Here is a 19,836-nt window from a genome sequence, read left to right on the forward strand (position 1 = left end):
GATAACAGAACCAGAGGGTTACTTCAAAGGAAACCATGGAGCAGGTAGTGGAGTTACCAAAGAGAGGCGATGTAGGCAGTGAAGCAGGAGAGATGGGACTGCTGGAGCCCTTTGAACCACAGGTGTTTCAGGCGCTGGACATGAAGCTATAGGATCTCATATTTGTCTTCCTGCGTTTTGATCTTACTTTTGCAAGATCTTTCCCTTTTGTATCCCATTAGAAATGGGGATACTTGCAGCTAACCACTGGACTGAGCACAGGTACCCCAATGGAGGAGTTAGAGGAAGGGCTGAAGGAACTGAAGGGGTTAGGAAGAACAACAATATCAACCAATCAGACCCCACCAGACTCCCAGGGATAAAACCACCACCCCAAGAGAACACAATGATGGACCTATAGCTCCATCTGCATATGTAGCAGAGGATGGCCCTATCTGGCATCAATAGGAGGAGAAAGCACTTGGTCCTGTGAAGGCTCGTTTCCCCAGTGTAGGGGAATGCCAGGGCATTGAAGTGGGAGTGGGTGGGTAGTAGTGGGAGCATCCTCAAAGAAGCAGGCAAAGGGGCATGAGATGGGGGAAAGGGGATAACATTTGAAATGTAAATACATAAAATATCCAAGAAAAATAAAATTAAAAAAGAGATAGAGATAGTTAATCTGTACCATTGTGTGTTGAAAGTATTTAACTTGCCTTTATATTATATAGGGGTTCAAGTTAAGCTATTTTCTTGAGTCTCAAATATAACCATGACGCTGTGGTAAAATAGAGCGGAGTGATCTCGTCTAATTATAAAATGTCTTCTATAGCCATGTGTGTTTGCAAACTCATTTTCCAGTTAGTGACACTTTTTAGAGTATTGTGGAACCAGAACAGACTGAACCCTCACTAGAGGTTAGTGGGAGACCCTCAGGTTTCATATTTATAGTTGAGCCTCACTTCTGGTTTAGCCTCTACTTCCTGACTGCTTATGGTAGGTACCTCGTGTTCTTGCCACCATGCCTTCCCTACTGTTATCTGTAAGCCGAAATCACACTCTTAAGTTGGTTCTTGTCGGATATTAAGCCACAGGAGTGAGAAAGTGACACATGCACTATTCACCTTCTTCTTCTAAGAACACTGTCCATGACAAGGGTAAAGTGGGCTTTGAAAGAAACCAACTACTTCTAAAGCAGCACAGAAAGTGAATAGAATTATTTTCTTGGACATGAGGAAGTATTAGTCCCATGGAGTGTAATGCACAGGTATCTGAGGGGAACATATAAGCAAAGTTGGTAGAAGAGCTCATGGGGGCCCCTTACATTATCCACAGCATAGATGACCTGGAACTTCTACGGCCATCGTAGCTGAAGTAGCCTCAGAGGGGCCTGCCTTGATCAGCAGGCTGGGAGAGTGCTGTACAGTCACAAGTTAGCCAGCTGCAGAAGCACCTGAGATCACTTCATCACTTGAAATTATATTAAGTATGGCATTCAACATTTTGCCCATGGGAATAATGGCACTAAGCCAATGCCATCTCTTTACCAACTGGTAAACTAGTTCATTTAGGCCAATTGAACTAAACTGAGTTTAGGCAGCTGCTTTAAGTTGGTCTCATTAATAGTACCAGTCCTGTTTCGTCAGTCCATTTCCAGTGGGCAGGAACACCTGGTTCCTTGAGTCTGCACATCTTAGGAATCTCTCCCAGGAGTCAGACCCACAAATCTAACATTTAAAAATGGCCCTAAATAATGAACTAGGCCAAGGCCAGATGTAAATGAATGCCTTAAATACTACTGTGTGTATACACCCAATCTACATATATGATATCTAGACCTATATAATGCATGTAAAATTTTAATGGTACTGTCATTGAAAAATAAATAAGACTTGTGTACATGATTGCCATAAGCTTATCTTCATCTCAAAAGTTCATTGATTAAAAATCTTATAAATGAAGAAAATGTGTACAAGAGTATATTAAGTCTTTTCACCTTTTAGAGAAGGATAGAATATTGCTGTTGTAAGAAGAAATATAAAGCATGAAACAAAAACTTAATATACATCTAAATGGAGGGTATTTGTTTATTACTTCCTCATGGCGAGTTACAAATCTGCCTTTCTGTGGAAGGTTACAGGTACAGGTTTATGTGCACATATATGTATGTTCGTACATACATGGTCAATATCAGGTGTCTTTCTCTATCATCTTCTATTCTAATTTTTGAGCGGGGTGTATGTCTTGGAACCTGGAGCTCACTGATTGACTAGGCTAGTGGGAAAAATGCTGCAGGGCCTTCCCTGCCTCCTCCCTCCGCACTGGTGGTGCCGACCCAGTGTGGTTTCTGGGGATCTGAACTCAGGTCCTCATGCATGCGTAACAGGTACTTTGTTTCAACACATATGAGAAGGGATTTTCTGACTTTTTGCAAATCTCTACAGCAATTCTCAAAATGTGGTCCCAGGTCAGTGTAATCAACATCACCTGGACTTTGTTAGAAATGTACAGAATCAGAACCTCTAGGGGTGGGACCCGTGATGCTTTTAGCACTGCGTGCAGACAACTGTAAGGTAGAGTTTGAGAATCAGTGCTCTGCATATGTAACCCTCACCTCCTCCTAGCAGAGAATTGGGGGGATGTAAATTCAATTTATAAAACCAAAGTCTCAGTGCAGCATCCACACTCAAGTTCCTGTACAATTTAGGCTGCTTCTTTAATGTGCTCGGGAATTAACCATGTTTTGCCTTGAGTGACATGTAGGAGATTGTCGTTAGCATTTAAATTACTTCGTGTTATGAGACTTTCCTTAATTACTGTGTTCTTAGTCGCTGAGGCTTTATTGAAAGGACCTGTGCTAGCATTAATAAGTGCAAACAAAGTGGAAGGTCCTGAGGTTAATGAGATAATAAAACATTAATCTGTGTTTCTTCTTTAATGTAAAATAGAGACCCATCAGGTTCACTTTATACATGTTACATTTGTCATTCCAGGAAGAACAAAGTATGCTAGCCATGGAGGACGAGGGCACAGTACAACTCCCACTGGAGGGACACTACAGGTAAATAGACGCTTAAACCACAGCAGTGAGAGCCTTAGAATGTGCCTGTTCTATTCAGCTTAAGAATTCCATACCTATGCAGAAGTTATTCAGGTGGCATTAAAACAACAAAACCTAAGACCAAAAAACAAATTCTATTCCAGTGTTCTGCCAGCAATCGCCAAAAAATAAATAAATGAAAATGGTCTCTCTCTCTCTCTCTCTCTCTCTCTCTCTCTCTCTCTCTCTCTCTCTCTCTCCCTCCCTCCTCCCTCCTCCTCCCCTCTCTCTCTCTCTCTCTCTCTCTCTCTCTCTCAAAAGTAACCCTTTATTGAGGGAGATCAGTGTATATTCTCAAGTGAATTCTCAGGGAACTAGTTTTATAACATGCCATTCTAAAAGTGCTCAGTGGTCCAATTGCATGCTAGCTTGAAATTCATAAGCAACCTTTGTGTGTGAGATAATAAAAACAGTTCTGTCCCCTTAAAGTTTAATTTTGCTTAATTCAGAATTCTCTAAACCTTTTCCCCACATAAGTCTGTCTCCTAATATCATGAGATATTTGTTTTTTATGTAATGCTTCTTGGAAATTGATTGATCTATTCTGAGATTCCAGGAGGTTCCATTTTCAAGGAGGCTGGAGGCACTAAACACATGTTTTCTAACTGAGCAAGGCTGAGTCCTGGTGCTTTGTTCAGTAACTGGGAGATTTGCTGTCCTCTTGTGAACAGCCACCAACAGAGGTGACATGAGGCTAGCTCAGGAGTTTCGTTAACATGATTTTTCCATAGTAAAGTATGCTAGTTATATGTACTCAAAAATAGTGGTATTTTTGTAGTTACAAAGTTGTCACTTGTTCTGTGATTAGTTTATGCTGCCATTTGATTATGTTTTTACTCTTGGGAAGTTTTGAAGCATCATAAACGTTTTCTATAATTGTTGTAAATGTAAAGTTTAAAAACGAACTAAACCAACCAGCTAAACACCAGCATAGAATCTAATACTGTATGCTCCCAGCTGTATGGGAAATGCACAGGCTGCATTCGCTTTCAAACAAATAATTACTGAGTAAGTGGGTTGCAGTCCTAGTCAAGCAAATCATTATTGGTACATCCATGTGTGTGAAAGAGCATACCCCTAAACGGGGAGCCGCGTCTCTCGCTCCAATGGTGGGATGGGGTGCCCCCAGGAATCACGAGTAGCCATCTTGATGTAACAGCAGGAGGTAGCTTTTACTAACGAGATCCCGGGTCTTAAGGGATCCCGGGTTGATACGTGTCCCCACAGGAGACACAGGAATCGACCCGAGCTTCCAAACTCAGGGGTTTATATAGGGGACATTCGCGGTTACACATGATTGGTCAATTCAAATGGTGCACAGTTACTTTCGGCGCGAAATTACATCAGCAAGGTGTACGTGCTCTCTAGCAGCTCGGCAGGCAGGTAGGGTGGCTCATCTCACTCAGGGGAGTGAAGGAAGGGGAGGGGATGGCTACAGATGGTCAATGTCCTTGGGGCTGATAGCTGGTTTGGCAGGTCCTATTTCTAACACCCTCTCAGGCACGTCCTAACTTTTTGAAATTTTAATTCTTCATGTGCAGCTCTGTCTGACTTTCGAGTAAGCAGCTGTTAACCAGTGATCTAGAATCCTGCTGTTGCATACATTGTATCTAAGAAGAGTAAAGGATAACGACAGAGCACAGAAATATGCACAGCTAACAGAGTTGTACATGGCAAAAAGAAGAATAGGAAGACAAAGCAAACAAGGGGAAGGTTTAAGAGGCAGAAGAGCAATTTAACATATCCGCAGCACGGGCATGCCTGAGCAGGCGAGATTAGGATAGAGTTGGAAGCAAAAGTTTGATATCTGGGATGAATTAAGAAAACTGTAGCCCAACTCCATATCTATACATTAGAATATTTTCTTTAGATTTTTCATATGCTTTTTTTAATTGAGAGACTTAGTTATGTGCATTGTTACTCCTTTGATGTCAAATATCAGATATCTTGCATATCATATGTTTACATTATGATTCATACCCATAGCAAAATTTCATGAAGTAGCAATTAAATAATTTTAGGGTTGGGGATCACCACAACATGAGGAACTGTATTAAAGGGTCTCAGCATTAGGAACGCCGAGCTTCTCTAGACTGTTCAAAACAGTCTGGGGACTATTAGAATGTGGCTACAGATCGGTAAGCAGATGGAAGATAACAAGAGGTGAGGTCAGAAGGAAGGAAGGCACGGAGTATTTTAGGCATCTGGGACAGTGGCAGCCACTGCAGGGTTGGAGGAGATGAAGAAGGGATCCACCAGGCTGCAAATGATAGGGACTAGTGACTGAGCAACAACAAACACAGAAACTGATCTGTGACCTGGGATGGACTAAGGGGACTGTAGCCCAAATCTTTATCTATACAACTTGACTCTTTTCTTCAGATTCTCAAATATGTTTTTAATAATTGAGATAGTTGGTTAATGCTTCTATATTTTAATTATTAAAAATTTGCTATTTTAATAAACAAATGGGACTGTTATTCAACCTTAAAGAATAGAAATGTAGGCATCTTGAACTGTATGGATGGACACTTTCAGACAAAGTGAGCCAGTGACACACACACACACACACACACACACACACACACACACACACACACACACACACTGTGTGATCCATTTTCCATCGGTACTGAAAAGTCTCAAAGCATTAGACACAGAATACGCAGTGCAGATTGCCAGGGAAAGGGGCAGGAAAAAGGAGGAAGAAGAGAGTTGATTAATAGATATAAATTTCAGTTTGATGAAATGAAAAAATTCTGGAGACAGATGCTAGAAGTAGGCTCTAAGTTGTAAACACCTTTTATAACTTTTAATTGTACACTTTAAAATATTTTAGATGAGAGCTTTATGTTGTATTTGCTTTACTATTAAAATATTGATAAAATGTTTTAATACTTATAAAATTGTCTTTTATTCCTCTCTCTCTTCTCTGCTCTCTTACCCTCTTCTCCTTTGTCCCCTCTCTCCCCACTCCCCATCCCCCTTCCCTCCACGTGCTCGTGGCTGGCCTTTACTTCTCCCCTCTTTTACTCTTCTCTCATTTTCCGCGTGGAAAAAAATTGATAAAATGTTTTACATACTGATAAAATTGTCTTTTATTCATCTTCCCTAACTGAATGTCCCATTACTTACTTATTGTAATATAAATATATTTTGTTTTGGGTAAACTCCTATCTAGAGACGACCCGTCTGTGATCAATATTTCTGATGAAATGTCAAAGACTGCCATGTGGGGGAACCTTCTAGTCACTGCTGACAACTCAAAAGAAAAGGAGTCACGCTTTCCTTCTAAAAGGTTGGAATTTTGAAATAATAAGGTTATATTAATTAATATTTTATGGTATAAATTCACCAGATTGATTCAACAGATACTATTGATTTTAATAAAAATTAAAGTTAAAATATTTCAGATTTTTTTTCTAAAGGGAGAATGATAATTTTTATAAGCATTATGCTTCTCACTCAGTGTCTTCCTTTCAAATTAAAGCTCACTCCAAAACTATGACAGTGGGGGGGAAATGGAGCTGTTAATGACCCCGTGCATGACGGTTTTGAACATTCATTCTGGCCCACTCTTTGTTTGTGTGGTTTCATGGATTTCATCACACATTCCCAGGACTACTGAGGCTCCCCACTTCTTACTCCTTTGTGGTAATGATTTGGCACATGAAATGGTCATTCTACATTTACTTGATTTCCAGTTCCCTATTTTCAAGTTCCTGACAAGGTCCCCTAGCCTTACCCTGAACATCCATCCATTCTCATCTGTCTGTAGACATGTGAGCAGTCCTGTAGCTGTGCATGCTGAGAGAGGAAATGTTTTTAAGCAGTAAGAGAATCCTGGTATTTCAGTGGAATTTCCCAGAATTTATAAATGAGTTTGGACCATACCAGGCAGCCATCTTAGATGCTGAACAGAAGAGGAAAGTTCTGTGTTATGCTAGTTTTGCTTCTCATAAGAAAACGGTTGATGTTTGGGGATGGTGTGATAATGATTTTATTTATTTATTTTTATAACCTTACATTAACTTTTCTACTTAATTTTATATTACATTCTTTTGTCATAAGCTCCCCTTCCTAATCACTCTAGAAGCTGATTCCCCAAAGGTAAGATCTTTTCCCTCAAACCTATTCCCTGGTTGCATTTCCTTATGTTAAGTGGTGTCTTCTGGAAACCCGGTCAGCCTGTGTCATCTGTGTGAGTTTTGGGGAGGCAAAAGGCCTGGAGCGTCTTGGACTCCAATCCAATGCTAGTCTGATACATACGGTGGTTTATATCTACTCAGTTCTTTAAAGGGCTCTGAGAGATGAGGGAACATTTCCCCTTAATGTATGCAAGTGTATCACATATAAAAAAAACAGGCCTTACAGAACCATACCGAGCAAGCAATAATAGCAAATTGGTAGATTGGGAAAAGAAAATTTGTCCCTTTAATTTTGAAAATTGCAAATCTGGGAGCTTCCATCCATGTTGCTGTGGTATATCCAAACTTTCAAACTTCATGAAACACAATATTGGAGCCATGGGCTACATAGCGAGACTGCATTAGTCTTTGTGGGAACCTCTTATTGCATGTTTTTGTCACCCCAAAATGGCATGCTGCTTCCGTGTCATCTCTGTAGCAAGCAGAGTAAACAAGACAGCAATCATCTTCACCCCAGGAGCTGGGGTGGTCTTTCCTTCCTCTCTCCCTCCTTTCCTTCTTCCATTGGTTGACTGAATTCCACTGATTATACTCTCTAAATTCTTTAAAACAGACCAAAGGAGGGTGATATAAGCTTCTTAACAGACTATTTCTAAGACTTTTGAATGATGTCTTTGAACAGGCCAGCATGTATACCCCTGCTTGGATTTAGCAGCAGCGATGTTCATTCTAAAACATGATTTAGCATTCTTCATTCAAAATCCTACTTAGAGACCCTTGTAGTCATCTTCACAGTCATTGAGTTTTGTCAGAAATCCTAAAAGAAAATCAGAGTAACAACAGAGCGATTTGAGTCCATGGACAGTAAAAGTTGACATTTCTCCCGTTCATTTTAAAATATGAAATCTAGGTTGATGGACTCCAAATAAAATGCCACTCATGGGAACTGAGTAGAGAATTTGAGACAAACTTCCAGGTGCTTTTCATCGTGAACTATGGGGGCCCATAGTCCAAAGTTTCCTGGTTTTCTTTGTATTGAGCAAAAGCTTTATACTACTATGTGATACTACTATATGTGCTTCTTAAAGTCAATATAGAGTCAAATGGTGCCCTTTACTGGAAAACCTAGTTGTTTTAAAAGTCTAGTTCTAAGGAGACCATTATTCATACTGGTGTAGTCATGAGTTTCTTGTTCGATTTTTTAGTTATATAGTGATATAATGTCAATTTTAGAATGAAAGTTAAATCTAGTGCCCCCTCCCCCCTAATTCACTCCCCCCCCCCGTGTGTGTGTGGGGGGTGTGGGTGTGTGTCTGTGTGTGTGTGTGTGTGGGGGGTGTGGGATGTATGTGTGTGGGTGTGTGTGGGGTGTGTGTGTGGGTGTGTGTGTGTGTGTGTGTGTGTGGGTGTGTGTGTGTGTGTGTGTGGTGTGGGGGGTGGGGATGTGCCAGGGGGTGTGTGTGTGAGGTGTGTGGTGTGGGGGGGTGTGTGTAACCCATGTTTGCCTTAAACCTGTGATGTCCCTAAATGTGCTGCTCTGCCTTCGCTCGCTCTCTGATGTGATATAATTTATGTCTGTTAGTTGCTAGTGTCTTCCTTCTCACACTGAAAGAAAGGAAGTGGCTTTGAGAAATTCTAAAACCATCGATATTAATAGCAATGATACCCTTCTGAAGCAACTGCCTCCCCTCAACATCTGCTAAAGACAGCGAAATGTGACAAAGAACTCTGCACATTTGCTAGATGGCACCGTCACAAAGGAGGCCACAGATTACTGAGACACATATCTCCAGCCACCCAAGCTGACTCCACACATCTTCTGACCTACCCTTCCCCCAGTCATTTTCCACTTCATTCCTTTCCATAACGTACCTCAGAAGCTTAAGTACTTGTGCAGAGGAGCTTAGAACAGCAGTGTCCTCTCATTTGTTTTGCTTATACACTGTTTTTAGAAATATCACGTGTAGTTTGACCAGAAGTAGAGGCAGGAGCTGACTGACCCCAGCTCATTCTGAGGACGCCTGCGTTGGTCCTGGCAGAGCAGTGCCATGCGTGCACACCAGTGCTCCTCTGCGGCTTCTTGTTTTATGGACTTACATTTTATCTCCATCTTCTGACTGCCTTGCTGGGTAACTAACATGAAATATATTAACTGTAAAGTTCTAAGAACTAACTTTTAAACTCAACACTTAAAGTCCAAGAAACTGTGAGATTAAAAACCGGATGCAGGCACTGAGAGTCGCAAGTGGTTTGTATCCTGCACTTGTAAGAACTCTTCCAAGCAAGTTAGAGGTGATAAGTTGCGCCTAGGGAACTCTTTATCAGTCTCTCCAAAAATAGTAGCCCAGCTTATCCTGATATGGCAAAGGCTTAAAGGGCCTAAACTAAAAGCATTAAGAGAATTCTGCTCCTATTTGCTAAGCATTCTGTGTAAGAATGATATCTTTAAAATCACGAATCCAATAAGACATGTTTGTAATCACACTAAGTACTTTGTGAGCCCATTTGTCTCCTTCGAAAGGCACCACTGTTGACCATTACAGCAGGTGGTGGTTGGAATCTGCCCCTCTGCTCTGAGCAGGTCGCCTGGTCTCCTGGGACAGCTCAGCCTTCAGTTATGTTACTTGTGTGGTTCCTGTCAACTGCTGTCAATAATTCCAAAGATTACCTCTGTTTATATGTATTTTAAATATGTAGAGTCATGGGATACTTGTTATTTCATATTTTTTTCATTAATAGTATATGATTAATATTTTACAAACCATATTTAACTTGGTAAAACTATATGCCATCTAGCAGTGACATGTTTTAGTTTCCTACTGTCACACACTTAGACAACTTCTAATCTTCGTTTGTTTGATTTTTAAAAGACTTACCATCATCATAATCTTCCTCTTCCTCCTTCTCCTCCTCATTATCATAAAGACAGGGTCTCACTATATAGTTCTCACTGGCCCGGATCTGATCTGTAGACCAGGCTGGCCTACAACTTGGAGCCTAGTTGCCTTTGACTCCTGCGTTCTGGGATCAGAGGTGTGTGCTATGCCTGGCTCAATCTATTTTATTTTTAATGATGTGTATGTGTCTGTGTTTAGGTATATGCTTATGAGTGCCGGTGCCCAAGGAGGTCAGAAGTTAGAGGTGATTCTGAGCCAGTTTACATGGGTGCTGGCCACCCAACTTGGGTCCTCTGCAGGACAGCATGTGCCCTAATGCTCTTAGCCATGGGTCCTCTGCAGGACAGCATGTGCCCTAATGTCTGAGCCATGGGTCCTCTGCAGGACAGCATGTGCCCTAATGTCTGAGCCACGGGTCCTCTGCAGGACAGCATGTGCCCTAATGCTCTGAGCCAGAGCCAACGCTCTAGCCCCTTGTTTGCTTTTATATTTATAATTATATTATAATAATTAATTTCAATAAGATAAAACAAAAGCCAGCATATTGGAATTGGAAAAACAAAACAAAACAAAACAAAACAAAAAAACCAGGAGGGAAGGAGCCCAGGGAAAGCAGAGGCAAGAGCGCCATTGGATCGCGCACTCAGCATTCCTATTACAAACACTAACCTGGAAGCCATGATATTTACTCAGAGAACCTACCTGATGCAGACCCACGCGGGCCCTGTGCATGCTGCTTCAGTCTCTATGAGTTCATATGAGCTTTGGCCATAATTTATTTAAACAGCTTTGTTCCCATAGTGTCCTTCAGCCCCTCTGGTTCTTATAGCCCTTCCGCCTCTTCTGCAAGGTTTCCAGAGCCCTGAGGGGAGAGATTTGATAGAAGCATCCATTTTGAACTCTCTCTGCATGTCTGGCTGTGGGTCTCTGTATTTGTTCCTATCTACTGCTGGTGGAGACTTCTCTGAAATGGCTGAGCAAGTCACTGATTTCTGAGTATAGTAGTGCTTCAGGAGTCATTTTCTTGCAACATCGTGGTTTTGTTTGTTTCTTGTTTTATTTTTGAACAGCAGTTTTCTGTTTTATACTAGGCTGCTGGGCTATTTGGTCACAGGTTCTTGGTCACCCAAGCAGTGTTGGGCATGGGTTCCACATTGGTTGGTTACCTCCAGAGGCCTTGTGCCACCACTCCTCAGCATACGAAGCTGGCACAGCAACACTGTAGATTAAAGAGTTTGTGCCCGGTTGGCGTTTATGTTTCTCTTTTGGTAGCTTGAAGAGCACCTTCCTGTACCAAAGAAACTAGCGTGTAGGGTAAATGCTCTGTGTAGGCACCAGCTCGAGGTCTCCTCCACAGCTTCCTGTATAGTTCAATGGAAACAGTTTCTCAAAAACCGCACTTAGCTCACAGTTAGTGAATAACCTCAATGCCTTGTGAAATGGATTCCCAAGTATATTTCCTTCAGTGGCATCTGTCAGTGCTGGGAAAAGGAGCATTTTTCGGTGATTTAAAAATATATTTATGAATTTGTTATTCTTTGAAGTTTTATACCATATCTTTTTATCACATTCATACCCAACCTTTCCCCAACTCCTTTCTGATACTCTCCCAGATCACTACTCCAAACTTTGTCTCCTCTTTAATTTACTATGCCATAGACTTCTGTTTATGCTGTCAAAGTCCCTGGGTGTGTGGCCGTCCACTGGAACATGGTTGGCCTATCCGACTAGGCTCCTGCTTCTGCGTCTTCATCCCTCTCACCTCTGTACTTCCTACATCCTTCTCCTATCAGGAATCTCCTTTGCTGTGATTTCTTTGGCCTGAGCCTTTCCCCCACTTTTTGGCAAATACTTGTCAGAACAATATTTGAGTGCCATGGGAGAAGCTTCACCGTAGGTTTCTCAGTTGCAGGTCAATAGTGGTCTTTCTTCTTTACTTTTGAAGTGTCACTTTCTTCTTTTTATAGTTTTAGGTATTTTGTTTTTGACATTATAATATGATTATAACATTCCCCTCATCCCTAGTCTTCTTTGCAAACTTTCATGTAACTCTTCTCACTCTCTTTCAAATTCATGGCTTCTTCTTACATTAATACACACACACACACACACACACACACACACACACACACACACACACACACACACGTGCACGTGCAGGCACGCAACCTGATCAGATCATGTGCATATTTTCAGAGCTGACCAAAAAAGATAATTTTATCTATTGTGTGTTTTTCCCAGAATGTCTGATGATATATGTTTATTACGATAAGAAATAACACATATGTGATACATAGTTGTTTAAATGAAAGATTAAAATTGATTAGCATCTAGAAGAAACGTAATAAGAAACCGAGAGAGAGAGAGAGAGAGAGAGAGAGAGAGAGAGAGAGAGAGAAGAGAGCATCATATAGTTAGAAAATCCAACGAAAATATTTTTATAGAGGTCTTTGAGCTGATTATATTACGTCTGCCTCCCCAAATTAATTTTAATTGTTATAAATTAAATTATTGTAAATGTAATGGTTATAAACCAAAGTTACTATTTCATAATATAAAATACCCATATAATAAATCATCTGAAGAAGCTCATCTGTGGATCAAGTTGACATCTAAATCTCTCTCCTCCTCTTCCTCCTCCTCCCCCTCTCCCTTCCTCCCCTCACTGCTTAGTGACCATTGAGAAATCATGTATTTATCAAGAAGGTATATAATACCTAAGTCTGAAGTATTGTGCACAAAGCAACTGTGCTTGAGTAGAGGCCATTGTATCTATCCCCCTCCCCACCCCCAGTCTCCTAAGATAGGATCCAACATCCCATTTTACAAAAGACAGTACATTAGAAACAAGGATACAAAATCAGTATTCTGGGAGTAAACTACAAGAAGACTCAGAGGCCATATGGTCTAATGCTCAATTTAGTGTTGAAAAAGCGGAGTCTCGGAGAGAGTAAGGCACTGGTTGTAGGCTGCACACCTGGGAGGTAAAGTGAGCTCTGCCTATACCTCTGCCCCATTCTGTTGGGTTTTATAGGCTTTGTTTGACTGAAGAGGCGAGTACAGGTGAAGGCCAAGGACAAGTTAATTTGGAAAGCAGAATAGCAGACATTTGTCTTATAAAAGGAACATGAAGTAGAGAGAAGTGAGTCATACAGATAGAGAAGTTAAAAATACAGAATTAAGACGCTCAACACATCATGTGCACACTGTCATCTCTTCTCATGGAAGGAGAAAAGAAAAGGAAAAAAAGTTGCTTTGCTCTGACCTGTAAGGAGTATGTGCTGAGAAGTGTGGCAGGCACACACCCGGGTGCCATAGACACTCGCTCACACTAGCTCTCAGCGCTGGCAGCGTGCCACCGATGGCAGAAGCTCCGGCACTTCTTACCTGATGGCGCCGGGTGGTGGTGACAACTGAGAAGGGCTGTTTCTAGCTTGAATTGGAGAAAAAACAATTTTAAAAACACACTCTTAGAATATGTTTAAGTTATTGACCACTAAGAAAGATGCACAAGAAAACTCAAAGAAAACATAACTTGGCTACTTTATCACGCGGGTGCTAACACATTTGAGTATTTCATAAGTGTATATTAAGGGTCAAAGTTAACAGTAAAAAGTACATCGATTCATTTAGTTCAGGGGCTCAGAGGCTGCATGTAGGCTGTTCTTTATGCCATAAATGTGAAGGAGGACAGAGAGACCTCCAGCACATGGGACTCTGCCAGGCACCAGAAGTCCTGGAGGAAGGGTCGTGTTGTTCTTCTGGGCCCATACCTTTCAGTTCAAGCTTCTTTGGTTTGAATGCTGTATTTGAACTCTCCATGAAAACTTCCCTGTGAGAGTAGAAGCACATAGTGATAGATATAGTGTGATAACTCAACAAAAATGGCAGTCACATTATCAGCACAATCACTGGTGGAGATAACTGGAAGACAAGACTAAACAGAAGCTTTCAAGGTGTGAGTTTATTGTGGAAGGGAGTGAATCATCTCTCTGATATGTAGTTTGAAGGTTTTTCTGTAAACACCACACATGTGTGTGGAGAGCAGTGAGCCATTCTCTCAGATGGGAAAATGTGTCTGCCCTACCTACCAAGACATCCTCCTTACCTGAGATCAAGGTCCAGTCCAGGAGCCAAGGAAAAGCCATTTTCAGCAGAACCTGGCAATCCCTCCCACAGCACCTGTCTGTCACTGTCTGGCCTTATGCGACCTTAATGTGGAGCATGACTGACATTTTCACCAATGACCAAGTATTTGTTTGCCAGATGAGGACCATATATTAATCTTGCATGCTGGTAGAATTCTTTGGAAATGTCTTTTTTGTTTCTCCGTGTCTGTTTTTTTTTTAAATTTCCCCCTCTCTGCAGTTCTTGATTTCTAGCTCACAGAGTGCAGAGGATTTTAACTGCTGCTGTGTATCTGCATTGCAGCCTGAGAGAGCAATGCCTGAGAGCTCCTGTATTTCTTTGGGGTTGAAGGGTGGTTAGTACCTAGAAAGAAAAAACAAACAAACAAATCTCACAGTAACTAAGCTGATTTGTAGTAGTAAATATCTCCCCCTTTTTGTCTCTCCCTTTAGCATTGAAAGCCGAAAGGAGAAGAAAGCTGACTCAGGGAAAGGCGTTGACAGGGAGACTTGTCTATGACTTGATCTTCAATTTATTTTTTACATATATATGAGAAGAGTGTCACAATTATTAATAAAACTGCTTCGATCATGTCATTGTAAGCCCTGTCTCCCATCCCAAATCCACCTTCATAAGTAAGTAGTGCCACCCCTCGTTCTGTTTGTGTTCAGCCTCTGAGCAGGTCAACACCCTTGTGAGCAGATCCATAGCTAAGGCAGGGGTCTCCATGTTACTGCCGTAGAACATTGGCCAACATACAGCCCTCATTGTTGGCATTAGGAGAGCAAAGCTTTCTTTAAAATATAAGTCATATTTGCCTAGTTTGTATTTTCCTACCTTAGTAACCTGAAGATGCCTGATAATTTTATTCAGAAGAGTTTTGAAAGGTCGTATTACTTTTTCATTTTTATGGCTTAGCATTCGTGACTGGTTTTGAAAGACCCAAATAAAAATGTTAGCATTTTTAATAATTGTATTTATGTATTCCTTGACTTAATATGATACATTTAATACTTAATATTTAACTATTACTTCAAGTCATTTGAGAAAGAGATCTGTTCATACCTTCTTAAAAGACATACTGCAAAGAGTTAAGTAGTGTTTACTTAGAATTCAAGTTGTAACCATGTACTAGGCTTGTATTAAATGCTTTAGAGATATTTGAAGAGTTTTGTGGGGTTTTTCATTTTAAATCTTTACCAGAAATGTGCTACTGAATCTCTCTCCCATTGACAACAGTTGCTTCGGGAATACCCCTATGACATACATACTTACTGATTGCCACATGGTGCAACATTGTACCTGAGATACCAGCCCTGGCAGAGCTGTTCTGCTGACCTGGTCATGTGCTGCTAAGTTTTGGCTCCTATCATGTTGTCATGTGAGACCAACAGGTCTCCAGCTGTATTTGTTTTTTGCAAAGTTCTTTTCCACATTTAACTAAATGCATGTTGTGGAAAAATAGTCTTTGAACTAAAATTTCAGATTCTGTTAGAGACGGTTATGTAAATATTTCAGTCCATATGAAACAGTCCAACTTTACTAAGCTTATTGAAACAGGAAGGAAGTTACGGATTTTTGAGTATTACTAAATATAAATTTCATTTAATTTTAGATAAATGTGATTTAATAAAAAATGAAATATTATAGGGTTCTTAGTTCCTACAAATTGTCAATGATTGATAATTATTATAATCTTTCGATGTCCCAATTTAGAAAAATTCAGAGCCTTTTGGATTTTATAAATTATATGTACTCCATGTAAACGAACATAATTGGAAAAATCGTCTTTGCTATTAAGCTAACAAAGGTGAAAGACAACAAGCCAACATAACCTTAATATTTTGATATCTTTTGAACAAAAAGTTTCTTCACAATCCTTTCAGAAGCCATTTTTAATGAGATATGAGTCAAAATTGTAAGAAGAATTTGCAGTTAGTAAAGTCTGTATTTATAAATGGTAAAGAAAAATGCAAAACTGTCTGTTCCAAATGTGCTACCTTTGTGTATGTTGTAATAGCGACACTCCATCTAAACATCCTCACTGTCTGTGATGTAGCAGGCCAATCCCCAAAACACTCTCCTGGTGTCTCTATAGAGTGATGTCTGTTTTGTTGAAACGACCAGTGAATGAAACTGCAATGGTCACTGGTTTAAATAAGCAATCAGCCTATGAAATTCTGTATTTCTGAGTATTTTTATAGTAATTTTGTTCTTGTGTGAATTTTAATGCTATCTCTATCTTAATCTTAATATTTTGAAATCACATAAAATATAAGAAAATGTAGTATTCTATATTTACTCCTAATTTCAAATTCCTGGTCAAAATTACTGAATATCTTGAATGTAATTTATTGCAATGTTAAAGTACTGTGTAAATGTGACTAGGATATTGTGTTTTTCAAAACTAAGAAATGTTATGTGCAAATAAATATTTATCCTACCTAATTTTCATGCTTATTTTAAAGTGTGTACAATGTGTCTTGTCTTTATTTTTTTCTTTATATCAACTATTAAATCACGTAGAGTATCATCTAAGCATAATATTTAAATTAAGACAACCACAAGTTAAGAAACATTTGTGACATAAACATTTCAGGAGGATTCAAACAACTCTAACCTCACAAAGAGAAAATAACAAGAAGTTTTAAGGATATACAGGCCCCTTCCCCCATAGAACATGGTACAAGTGGTGTTACCCTGTGGTGGTGAAAGCCCCATTATAGGATCTGTATCATTGGAGCTCATGAACAACCAATTTTCAACCTGTATGGGAGAAGCATTCCCTAAATGTATCCCTTCTGTTTGCTTCACAGGTCAAATGAGAGCGTAATTCCTCTGCCGCCATCTAGTAGAGTGTTATGAAGACTATTCAGAACTCTACTGGTAATTCTCATGACCAGTGGGTTCTCTTGTAATTGCCCCTACTTAACAGCATACATGCTGTACCAAACATCTTGTTAGGTGATTCAGGCTTCTACATGCAAACATCCAGTTTGACCAGAACCATTTGTTGAAGATGTTCTTTTCTTCTAGTGTTTACCCCTGGCTTCTTCATCAAGAGTCAAATGTCCATAGATGTGTAGACTTATGTCTGGATCTTCGATTTGAATCTGTTGACCAACGGGTCTGTTTTCATGCCAGTACCACGCTGTGTTTATTACTGAAGCACTGTAGTACCACTACAAGTCGGGAATAGCGAGGCCTCCAGCAATTCTGTAGTTCAGGGTTGTTTTAGTTATGGAGGTGACTCACACTCACAGTCTGATAGAGACACTTCAGTGATGACCAGTCTCTCTGGCCTTAGAAGTGAGGTCCCATCTTCACTGACCTCTCTGTTTCTGTCCTGCTGAAGCCAATTTTCTCCTGAGTCACTTTTCTGTCATCGACAGGCTTATTTCTAACTTTTTAGTATGTCTATCTTTCATATCCAGTTAAGAAAATAAAATGAGATACAATCTGGATGGCAAACATCTATGACATCAGTACTCGGGAGGCTGAGCTAACAAGACTGCCACCATTTTGAGGCTAGCTCATGCTCAGGATGGCCAAACTATAGCAAGATAGAGGTGGCAACCCTCTGAACATTTTTAGTCTCTTAAGTATTCTGTGACTGTGATCATGGTCAGCAATCAGAAATAACTTCTGACCCTTTGCTGTTTATTTTACAATCTTCTGCTTCTCTTCAGTCCTGTTGTCCTCATTTCTTACTGTGGACTGAGTTTATGTCCTGTAGTGTGTGAAGCCATAGGCTTCTACCAGACAACCTTATTCCTCTGCTTGTTTCTAAACCCATTGATGGCAGTGGTAGTGTCTCAATTAACTCTATATGACTCTGATATTAACCCAAAAGCAAAAGCTATTTCAGAAGCACCAGTAGGATGTTCCAGAAAGTCCTCTTGTTCAATCTTTTAAGGGCAATAAAGGATAAAGTTTTTTTTTTTTTTAGATGATTACAGTAGAGAACACCAACAGTGCATATTGGGCACTACATAGATCTGGCACTTGAGAATATCAAAGTTTAAGGGAAGGGTTTATGCAATATATGCAGCCACCAAGGTAGAGAAGACAGCAAAATGCCATAGCTAGGAAGAAAGAAAAAGAAAAGGAAGATGCTGGATGTTGCATATATGTAAATCTCAGTCATCCAGCAATTCTGAGGTAGGCTGTTTATCCTTCTTTTCTTAAGCTCCTGTGGAGTTGAATTGGAAGGCGCTGGATAATGTTCCTTAAATAACGCTATGTTCATTGCAACTGTTGATTGTCTTGTCCCACGTGTCTGATTTCAGCTGAAGGTCAGTATCTCAGGCAGGAGGTGAGAAAGACGTTCGCTCATCCCTACAGGGCATTCACTTTGGTGCTTAGAACCAGACCTAGATTGAGTATGTACTCAGTATGCTATACTTTCCCCATTGCTAATTTTTCTGTGGTTGATAAAGGAACAAAAACTAACCAGTGAGATCAACTTTGCTGCTCAAAATTCACAAAGCTATAATTTGGGATAGAAGCAAGTTAAAGAAATACCTTCATGTTTCTTCAGTTTCCCTAATCTTCACATCCATTCCCTCCCAGGATTCAAACATTCCCTGATCGAAAGTATTTCTAAAACAACTGTGTTTGCACTCGCCATGCATTTATGTTTCCCCTTATAATCATTTCTTTCAATACAGCATTGACATTTATATTACAAGAATCTGGAGATTGAAGTATAGAGGGGGCCAAGCTTCCATTTCTGTATAGACTGCCATTTCACAGGACACACTTGAGAATCATTGGATTTGGTACCTATATCCATAGGAGAATCTAGAACCAGTCCCTGTAGATACAGAGAGGTGCAAATACAAGATTTTGTTTATTGAATGGTGAAAATATTCCATTATCATGATGGATGCATTTTAAGTAATTTCACATGCTTAAAGAATTGATTCAAAAAGGTCACATGGACCAAGGACTATTTATTAAATTGTTGACATTTATAGTTTATAACAGCAGTTCTTAACCTGTGGGTCACGACCCCTTTGGGTGGTCTAACAACCACCCAAGTCAAGGGTCACCTAAGACTATTGGAAAATAGATATTTTCACTATGATTCATAGCAGCAAAATTACAGTTATGAAGTAGCAATCAAAATACTTTTTGCTGTTGGGGGTCACCACCAAAAGAGGAACTGTATTAAAGGGTCGCAGCGTCAGGAAGATCGAGAACCTTCCTGAGGGACTATGTGCCTTGAAAGACATACCTTTTTCAATATCTGTAAAAAAATATTTTTTATTAATTCGAATTCTTTGGCTTAAATTTTAATATTATCAGAGAAATATGAATACAGAGAGATGATCAACTATACTCAGCTTCATAGTGGTCTTATTAAGCCAGGCTCTGTGATTTTCTTATGGGGTAGCCAGTGATGTCATGCTTTGTAACCCCATTTGTGTTTCTTTCTCAGCCATCTGTGTCCCCCAAAACATCCCAAATGCATGCTTCAGGTCACTCAGGATGTATGTGAAAATGCTGCCGAAATAGCTGTCATAAAGTTGGCACAACAAAATTATCTTATTTTAGGAAAAAAAAAAACATGCTTGTGTTTTGG

The 19,836-nt window shown here is 40.1% G+C and overlaps 1 protein-coding gene across 5 annotated transcripts in view; it reads left to right on the forward strand.

The window, feature by feature from the left end:
- The window catches only part of Slc4a10 (solute carrier family 4 member 10), a 279,408-nt gene extending 262,692 nt beyond the window's left edge, over positions 1-16,716 (forward strand). For all 5 annotated transcript variants that reach the window (XM_032903383.1, XM_032903384.1, XM_032903385.1 and 2 more), the window contains 3 exons: positions 2,970-3,037; positions 6,258-6,374; positions 14,702-16,716. In XM_032903383.1, the coding sequence (XP_032759274.1) occupies positions 2,970-3,037; positions 6,258-6,374; positions 14,702-14,768 (252 nt within the window). In that variant the 3' untranslated portion in view covers positions 14,769-16,716. The remainder of the gene's footprint in view (positions 1-2,969; positions 3,038-6,257; positions 6,375-14,701) is intronic.
- The last annotated feature ends 3,120 nt before the right edge of the window (positions 16,717-19,836 follow it).

Source organism: Rattus rattus, chromosome 5, assembly GCF_011064425.1.
Source record: "Rattus rattus isolate New Zealand chromosome 5, Rrattus_CSIRO_v1, whole genome shotgun sequence".
In the NCBI taxonomy this organism is placed as follows: domain Eukaryota; kingdom Metazoa; phylum Chordata; class Mammalia; order Rodentia; family Muridae; genus Rattus; species Rattus rattus.